The sequence below is a fragment of the Gobio gobio genome (assembly GCF_949357685.1).
Source record: "Gobio gobio genome assembly, chromosome: 16".
NCBI classification, from domain to species: Eukaryota; Metazoa; Chordata; class Actinopteri; order Cypriniformes; family Gobionidae; genus Gobio; species Gobio gobio.
This window is the reverse complement of record NC_137109.1, coordinates 35,085,680-35,095,044: the sequence shown is the minus strand read 5'-3', so window position 1 is coordinate 35,095,044 and position 9,365 is coordinate 35,085,680. Positions and strand designations below refer to the sequence as shown.

The window sequence follows — 9,365 nt, the reverse complement described above, 5'->3', positions numbered from 1 at the left end:
TTTGAACTGTAGTAGTTACTTTAATGTGGCGTCATAAAGATAATTTTGTTTTGAACCCAATGCGTACAGATTTTATTTCTGATTGAAGGAGTGTTTGCTGAACAGCTTAAAACTTTTTTTTAAGTGCAGAAAGGACACGTCTGAAACAGTCGTTGATATCAAGAATGGGAGACAAAAGGACCAAACAGAAAGTTTATGAAAAAGATTTTATTAATGGTTAAAAGGCTTATATGGCCATCGTTGGATCAAATTAAATATACTTAAAAAAAAAAAAAAAAAAAAGTTGTACAAGAGGAACGGTGTAATGGCATTAAAACAAATTAAATTACACTTAAAAACAAAAAGGAAAGAGGTCATGAAATGAAACAGAGCTGCTTGAATTTCATTATTACCCCTGAGATTCATCTCGATGGACAGGCAATAAACCTAGATAGAACAGATCATTCAGAAGCCCACGTGGTGTTTTACAGGCATGACTTGGGTAAACATGACCACTTAAATCTTAACAAAGGAAAACAACGCGTCTGCTGGTACTGGTAATGGCACAGAGCAATTCTCTAATTTAAACCCAATACCAAACAAAATGGTTTTGAAAGTCCAGTGTCCACACAGTTTGCGTAAAAACGAAGAAAAAAAAAAAAAAAAGACGTACAGCTTAGAGTCACATTAGTGCTTCTAATATCCACCATAGCCACCTCTTCCATATCCACCACCACCACCACCACCGCCGCCGCTTCCGCCGCGTGGGTAAGGCCCACTGCTCCTGCCGGAAAAGTAGCCCGCTTTCATGGCACCGTAACCAGAAGCCTGCTGTCCATAGCCCTCGCCGAAATCACTGTAGCCATTTCCATTGCCGTATCCACCGCTCATCTGGTCACTATAGCCTCCTCCGTAACCAGTTTGGCTTTCGTAGCTGCTCTCGGTACCGTAGCTACCGTTCTGATAGCCGTAGTCGCCATAGTAACCACCCCTTCCGCCGCCATAGCTGCTTCCCCGGCCCATTCCTCGGCCTCCCCTTCCGCCTCGACCGCCGGTAGCTTGCATCTCTTGCTTGGTGAGCGCCTTCTTCACCTCCACCTTGTGTCCGCTGATGCTGTGGAACTTCATCACGACGGCTTTATCGGCAGAATCGTTGTCTTCAAAATAAACAAAGCCGAAGCCTCGCTTTTTCCCGGTGTCTTTGTCGGTGATGACCTGAGCCTTCTCGATGGCACCAAACTGGGAGAAATACTCGTGGAGGTGATCATCCTCAATGTCGTCTTTCAATCCCCCGACGAATATTTTCTTGACCTTGGCTAGCGCCTCTGGTCTGCCAGCGTCTTCCCGGGCCACCGCTCGCTTCAGATCCACGTTGTTGCCGTCCACGACATGAGGCCTACCAGCCATGGCGGCGTCTGCTTCCTCAACGCTCGAGTACGTTACAAAGCCGAAGCACCGGGAGCGCTGCAGTGGCTGGTTCATCACCACCACGCAGTCGGTCAGCTGTCCATACTGTTCAAAATGTGCCCGCAAGCCTTCGTCGGTTGTTTGGACGTTTAAGCCACCAACAAATAGTTTACAAAGCTGGTTCGTCATTTTCTTACAATGGACGTACTGACGAAGATCACATGCAACGGAAGAAAGAAGGCAATGCTTTTGAAATGCGTCGTGGAGGCGTTTCCTTTTGTGCGCGTCAACACATACGCAGTTGACTCTGATAGGCTACAAAGTAAATCACTTAAACCAATCCCGTCCTATCAATTAACATGTTGCATTATGGGCTGGAATTAAAATGATCAATGCCACGGACATTTCTATACATATATATATAACTTTAAATTTATTTTAATGAATTAAAATAATTTAACACTTAAATCCATGTACAGTCATCACAAATGAGTAGAAATGGGAGAATTTCCATACACTAAGAAACCAGGCAAAACAAAGTTTGCAACGCAACTATAAACTTTAAATCCCTTTTTTCATTTTATATATATATATATATATATATATATATATATCTATATATATAGAGAGAGAGAGAGAGAGAGAGAGAGAGAGAGAGTTAAAAAGTGGGATTTAAAGCTTAGTTACGTTTTATACTTTGTACTATGCATAGTTAAATATGGGGATTTATACATCCATAAAACTTTATATAAGGAGGATTTAAAGTCACATTGTACAGCGTTTTGCCTATAAAGTTTACATAAACTATATAACTTTTTTTTGCTCTTAAAAGTTCTTAGTTCAGCCTGTTTTTAAACAATGGAATAATTTTACAGGCTTATGGCCAGGGTACCCTATTATGATGGCAGTTCATACACATCCTGATGAGAAAAACCACTGTCCCCATGGCACATTTCACGAGTGAGTTTCAGTAAAGGGGGCAGTAAAATCATGTTTCACCCAGGAAATGCAGCATGATGGAACACTTTAAATTAACTAAAATCATTATCCACTATTAACTAAGCATAGCAAAAAGCAGGACGATCAGACATGATTTATGACACGATGGGTACTGGTATTGCTTGTAAATTACATTGAACGTTTTAATTAAAATAGTTTCACTTGGGAGTATTTTTGCTTTATTGTATTACCATGTTTTTGCAAGTGACAGAATGCACTTATGTTTTTACTTTGTGCAGAGTCTTTGTTCCAGCATGTATGAATAATTCTAAACCGCACTGTCAGAGTGCCTGCATCAACATATTGCACAAGTACTAATAGCGGTTGTAAAAAACAACCATTTGCATATTTTACACAGCCCCAATTTAAAAAGAGATTCTCCAAATTATCCTGCCTACTCTATTGGACCATCTGTTTCTGCATGCACAAATCCCTACAGTTACCCATAGGAATAAACACATTCCAAAGCACATAATACACACAAAATTAAATGCAATGATTTCAAAGTTTTTTTTATTAAAATTGTATACAAATTTATAAACATTAAAAAGAAAAAAAGATAAAATGTTTCACTGTTCCACCAGTCCATTATTAAAATATAACTTGTGGATCATGCAGATAACCAAACTCCACAGCCACAGTTGATGTGGGAAGAGTCCAGCATCAAAGGTCACCTAGGGAGGAAGATGGGAAGAAAAGAGAACACATTAGTAATGTAACAAAACATTTGAAAGTTGAGAAGAAAAAACAAAAAGAAAAGAGGGGGGAAAAAAAGGTTGAGGCCCTAATAAGCCGCGGTGTTACAGACCTAAATTCCATCGCACCAGTTCATGTAAAGTCCACTTGACTTATGGATGGAGACTAATTAAAAACAACTTATGGAATAAATAATCGTTATGAAAAATTGCAATACTTGACCAACACGTAGTGAAGACAGGTTGATTACATACCTAGATCGCAGGATGATATCCTAATGAGATATTTCAGTCCTATCACAATCGAACCCAGGTACTGAACAGGTTCCCTGTACAAACAAACTGCTACACCTATTTTGAAGTACTGGAATAACTGAAAGAACACCTACATGTGGGAATCAAGAGTAAATATTAACCATAAACACTATATAGATATATACTTGTAGATCACTGGATGTGGGGCAGTTAAGTTTTGTCAAATAGCAATGCATATATGCTTTAATGACGATCTCAGGTGTGGTGGAAACCCATTAAAGTCTATCAGCCAAAACGCCGTCTGAAAAGTATAATTAAGTTGTGAAACTTTTATTTAAAAAGTAACATACAGTTGCATATCAATGTTTAACAATACTGGATTGATCTGAAGACATAATATACAATACACAAGAGAATGTTGGAAGTAATTATGCTCATATACAGCGATGAACTGAACTTGATGAGTGCGTTACTGCTCTAGTTTACAAAATAAAAGAAATAACGTAGTCTACTCTATCCCATCATGATAAACTAGATTGGAAAAACTCGTGGTGGGTTTTACAAAGACGAACACAACTCAAAACTGCATGCGTTAATAAACCCCTCCCCCAATGACACTGCCAAGCAACAATTTATAGAGAAAACAGGTCTACTGTGAATGCATTGATAACATATCGCCAGTGTTGAACAAAACTGAATTTAAAAACGAATGGGTTACGAACAAATCGCATTTATTTTTTTTAAAAAAAATTATGGAAAAAAAAATGAAAAAGAAGAAAACCAGGGTCAACTTGCTGCATGTCCTAAAACGTTGAAAATAAATGATATAGAGATATATGATAGAACATGTCCTACTACTAAAGCTGGTCGAGCAAGTCAGGTTTCTGGGAAGAGATCTTCTTCCTACCTGTTAAGAACTGAGGTCTTTAAGGTATGCTTTCACAGTGTCCGCCATCTGTGGCATGGCAGGGTGAATGAGCCCAATGTGGAAACCGAGAGAACCTAGGGGGACAGCTTTCCGAGTCTTTTTCCCAACCTGCTTTAGTAGCCACCATAGCCACCTCTGGCGTAACCAGGACCACCACCGCCACCACCACGGGGGTATGGGGCTCCGCTCCTTCCGGCGTAGGTGCTTCCACCCTTCATGGGCCCGTAGCCGGAGGACTGTTGGCCGTATCCGCTGCCAAAGTCACTGTAACCGTTACCACCGCCATAGCCGCCCATCTGATCGCTGTAGCCTCCTCCATATCCGCCCCCGTAACCTCCTCCGTAGCCTCCGCTTCCATAGCCAGCGCCGTAGCCGCCATCACTGCCGCCGTAGCCTCCGCCATAGCCGCCGCCACCACCGTAGCTGCCGTATCCTCCTCTCCCGCCACCGAAGCCATTTTGATTCCGCCCCATGCCTCTTCCTCCTCCTCTCCCCCTGCCGCCCCGGGCTCCACCAGCGGCCTGGATCTCTTGCTTCGTGAGCGCTTTCTTAACCTCCACTTTGTTTCCGTTGATCATGTGGAACTTGAGCACGACGGCTTTGTCAGCCGAGTCGTTATCTTCGAAGTGAACAAAGCCGAACCCGCGCTTCTTGCCGGTGTCTTTGTCAGTGATGACTTCGGCTTTCTCGATCATGCCGAACTGCGAGAAATACTCGGTGAGATCGTTCTCTTCGATGTTCTCTTTTAGGCCCCCGACGAATATTTTCTTGACTTTAGCGAGAGCTTCGGGTTTCCCCGCGTCTTCCCGTGCCACGGCTCTCTTCAGCTCCACGTTTTTACCGTCTACCACATGTGGCCTAGCCGCCATTGCTGCATCGGCCTCCTCTCCGGTGGAGTAAGTTACGAAGCCGAAACAACGGGAGCGCTGAAGTTGATCGTTTTGGACCACCACGCAGTCCGTTAGGGTCCCGTACTGTTCAAAATGAGCGCGGAGGCCATCATTTGTTGTTTGGACGTTCAGACCGCCAACGAAAAGTTTGCAAAGCTGCTCCATTCCTGACATATCTCACCGTTAGACCGCCGTGATGATTCAACTGTTCAGAAAGGGCCTTTTTTAAAACGACTGTCGTCATGACGCAATGTTCTCTCCACGCCCCTTCTCTAAAAAAGGCGGGATTTGTGTAACTGTATCAAAGTATCACTACATTTCAAATATCTTTTTTTCTAAACATATACAAATTCTTATACAAATTTTTTTTTATAAACTATCAGTTTTTTTTAAAACTCAGAATTTTTCACATGAATTTTCACACACATTTACCTTAAAGTAAGCAAAATGCACCATGTAGTAAATTATGACCCTGTATAATTTATGCTGTAGAACAACATGGGAAAGTTAAACACTCCAATTGTATTGTATTTCTTAATGTTATTCATATTATCTTATGTAGGCCTAAACTAAAATGATAGGCCTACATACACACTAATATATGTATGCATGCACACCACACAAACAAAAGATACTTTAATTTCAGGACAATGAGACTGGTGCAAAGAGTTGTGTCATAACTGGAAAACATGCTTGCAAAACTGAATTTTCTTCTTTTAAAAGTGTTATTATGGTGTGTAAGAGAAATATAAATTGAATCAATCAAAACAATAGTTACTTTTAGTCATGAACGAAACATTTTGTTTTGACATTCATATTAAAGATATGTTCTTTCTCGTGGACTTGAGGGATTGGGGAAGGAGGACAAAAGTAATTGTTTCTAAAGAGTGTTAACTGTTTAAGGGGATGAACTGGAGGTTTCGATCAGGGTGCTGCTCGATTTTTTTTAGGGAACCCATAACTGCTGTTAGCTCCAACAATATTTAACTCTACTCTCTCTAAAAAAAAAAAGGTTCTATATGGCACCAAAAATGGTTCTTCTTCATGATCATAGAGGAACCACTTTTGGTGCTATATAGCACCATATCTTAACATGTTCTGTATATGGTAGCTGTGCTATATAGCACCTTAGTCAAAGAACCGGTGAAGAACCTCTGAAGAACTGCTGAAGAACCACTGAAGCAGCAAAATTGGTGCTATATAGCACTTAAAAAGGTCCCCCTATGATTATGAGCCAAGAACCATTTTTGGTGCCATATAGAACCTTTTAAGGTGTAAGAAAGCCAATACAAATATCTGACAGCCAAGGCACTTACAAATAAGATGCAATCAAATTATTAAACATGTAAAGCAGGTAAAAGACAGGGAGATTCACTATGAATTCACATTTGACCATTTCTAGGTCACAGAATTGACAAATGTCATTTCAGTGACATTTGTGTCACTCTTTGTATAGCATTTTGCCCCAAGGACTGGTTCATTTCTATCAATAAATATCACCCATATGATCTGAATAATTAGTCAATGAAGGCAACTTTATTTGTAAGTAAATGATTTATGGATTGTTTCATTGAATATAATACAAGTTAAACACTCCAATTGTATTGTATTTCTTAATGTTATTCATATTATCTTATGTAGGCCTAAACTAAAATGATAGGCCTACATACACACTAATATATGTATGCATGCACACCACACAAACAAAAGATACTTTAATTTCAGGACAATGAGACTGGTGCATAGAGTTGTGTCATAACTGGAAAACGTGCTTGCAAAACTGAATTTTCTTCTTTTAAAAGTGTTTATGGTGTGTAAGAGAAATATCAATTGAATCAATCAAAAAAATAGTTACTTTTAATCATGAACGAAACATTTTGTTTTTTGACATTCAATATGAATGTCAAAAAACTAAATGTTTCGTTCATGATTAAAAGTAACTATTTTTTTGATTGATTCAATTGATATTTTCTTTCTGACAGAGGGATTGGGGAAGGAGGACAAAAGTAATTGTTTCTAAAGGGTGTTAACTGTTTAAGGGGATGAACTGGAGGTTTCGATCCGGGTGCTGCTCAACAGAAGTTATGCAGTTCATAAATAAGGGTTAGATTTTGACTGTTAATATGGAGATGTCATAATTTATCTGAGGCACTCAAATGCAATGCCTCAGAAAACTACTGAAAACTTGCCCCCTCTTTCTGTCACACAATTGGTAGAAGACTCAGATATATTGCCTTTTTTATTTCCTCTCTCCGATGTCTCAAGTTAATCTAAATGCTGTGAGAAGCAACTTTATATATAATGCCTCTTCCTGCAAACCCCCCCAAAAAAAGGTCTGTAGGCCTGGGGAGAGGAGTCAGATAAAATGTTTCCAATTACAAAATATTAATGTATCGGTGGGCTTATTAAGGGATGTTGAGGAAGACCAATGTGAAGATGAACTGGAAAATGTACGTATATTATAAAAGGAAATGGGAGGCCTTATGGTAATCGGTTCATTTGTTTATCCAATCAACTATGAACGTCTTTGTTCAATGATAAAAAATATGATTTTTTCTAAATAAATACTTGGTTTTGCTTAGAGCTCTTTTTGTAGGTCTTTGAAATATGTTTCGGCTGTAAGAGAGACCTGGATTGTGATTTCAGACAAATACATTTTTACCTTTGAGTGGCCTGACTTTAATTTTATTGTTGAATTTCCCCCACAGGAGACAAATGGGTGACCTATCACTCATGAGCCGCATGAGCAATAGAAACTGATGGCCGTGATCTGCATAACAGATGAAGTGTCTGGAGCCAGCACTTTACAGATATTTGGTGATGGGCGGAGAGAATGTCTATGTATGAGAGTGTTCTTCTCACCTTTTAATATGCAAAACACATCCATCGTCTAAGTGTGAGATAAAGTTTCAAGCTGTTGTGGCTGCATATTTTGAATTGACCTAAAGACCTTTTGTGATATGATTGGGTTTGGAGTTTCACTTGTTGATTAATTTATTCATTGTCCCTAGCTCTGCAAATAAATCCGTGAAATAACAGAAAAAGCACTGGCAGCTTATTACATTATTCAGTAATTTTATAGACATTACCATTAACCCTAAACACAACATAATTCAAAATACAGGTAAACACGTGTAAAAAAAAAAAAAAAAGACAATTTTGTTAAATTAATTCAGTACATTGTGCCCATTTTTTTTAAAACAGATTTCTTTATTTGGTATTGTCCACAAATAAGTGATATTGTCTGTAAGGACACTATTGCATGTATAAATTAATAAATGTTTTTAATTTCTTACACCTATCAATAACACAATGATGTGACTCATGAGTCCTGTTTATACCTGATATAAGTGAAAACACAGATTAATACACAAATTGGTACAAATTAATTTGACCATGTCTTGGGTAATCTGTTTAGCACTTGTATTCGGGTCAGCCAAGATGCAGGGTGTAAATGTTGTCTGCCATCTTAGTAACCGAAAACCAGGGAATTGTTTACAAGCTCCCCAGGAACCCGCATGAATGTTGATTGATGTGTAACTCCCTCCACCCTCACACTTCCTGCAGTCGAACAACAATCTTCTTACTCTTTTTGATATAATTGTTGTCATGGCTTGAATAACTTATATATGCTATATTAAGCAGCAAAACTGTTTTCAAAATTGATAATAATAATACATTTTACTTCAGCACCAAATCAGCACAATGATTTCTGAATTAGGATCATAAGACAATGAAGACTGGAGTAATGATGCTGAAAATTCAGCTTTGCCCACTGTAAAAAAAAAAAAAAAAAAAAAAAAAAGTTGAGAAAACTTAAAAGTTTAAGGCAACCAGCTGCAGAACATTTTGAGTTTTCTCAATTTAGGGTCAGTTGTACAAACTTTTTTCATGTTAAATAGTTGAATAAACTTTAAAATCTGAATTTGTCATACAAAACTTACGTTGGATTTTTTACAGTGTGCAAATGATCAACAATTTTACATATATTAAAGAAAATAGTTATTTTAAATTATAATAATATTTCACAATATTGCTGTTTTACTGTATTTTTGATCACATACATGCAGTCTTGGTGAGCATAAGAGGCTTCTTTCAAAAGATAAAGTTCATAAGATTTCTTTGAAAAAAAAAACCCTCACATTATTTGAATGATGGTGTATCAATTTTGTAATTTCTTATCCAGGCATTATTTAAAAACGAGCATAACAG

The 9,365-nt window shown here is 38.4% G+C and overlaps 2 protein-coding genes across 3 annotated transcripts; both read right to left on the bottom strand.

Annotated features, from left to right (window-relative positions):
• Nucleotides 1–193: 193 nt before the first annotated feature.
• On the bottom strand, nt 194–1,638 carry hnrnpa0l (heterogeneous nuclear ribonucleoprotein A0, like). Its single transcript, XM_079838444.1, has one exon. It carries the CDS (start codon nt 1,573–1,575, stop codon nt 676–678), a length of 900 nt encoding a protein of 299 aa, XP_079694570.1. The 5' UTR covers nt 1,576–1,638; the 3' UTR covers nt 194–675.
• A 1,239-nt stretch (nt 1,639–2,877) lies between these two features.
• On the bottom strand, nt 2,878–5,389 carry hnrnpa0b (heterogeneous nuclear ribonucleoprotein A0b). Of its 2 annotated transcripts, XR_013818126.1 has the most exons (2): nt 4,243–5,370; nt 2,878–3,059 (listed from the first exon to the last, which is right to left on the bottom strand). XR_013818126.1 is itself a non-coding variant. In XM_079838408.1 (1 exon), the coding sequence occupies exon 1, from the start codon at nt 5,325–5,327 to the stop codon at nt 4,377–4,379; it is 951 nt and encodes a 316-aa protein (XP_079694534.1). In that variant the 5' UTR covers nt 5,328–5,389; the 3' UTR covers nt 3,638–4,376. The 2 variants fall into 2 exon arrangements, 1 of the variants encoding a protein (XP_079694534.1); XM_079838408.1 differs by lacking the exon at nt 2,878–3,059 and having other exon boundaries at nt 3,638–5,389.
• Nucleotides 5,390–9,365: the final 3,976 nt, after the last annotated feature.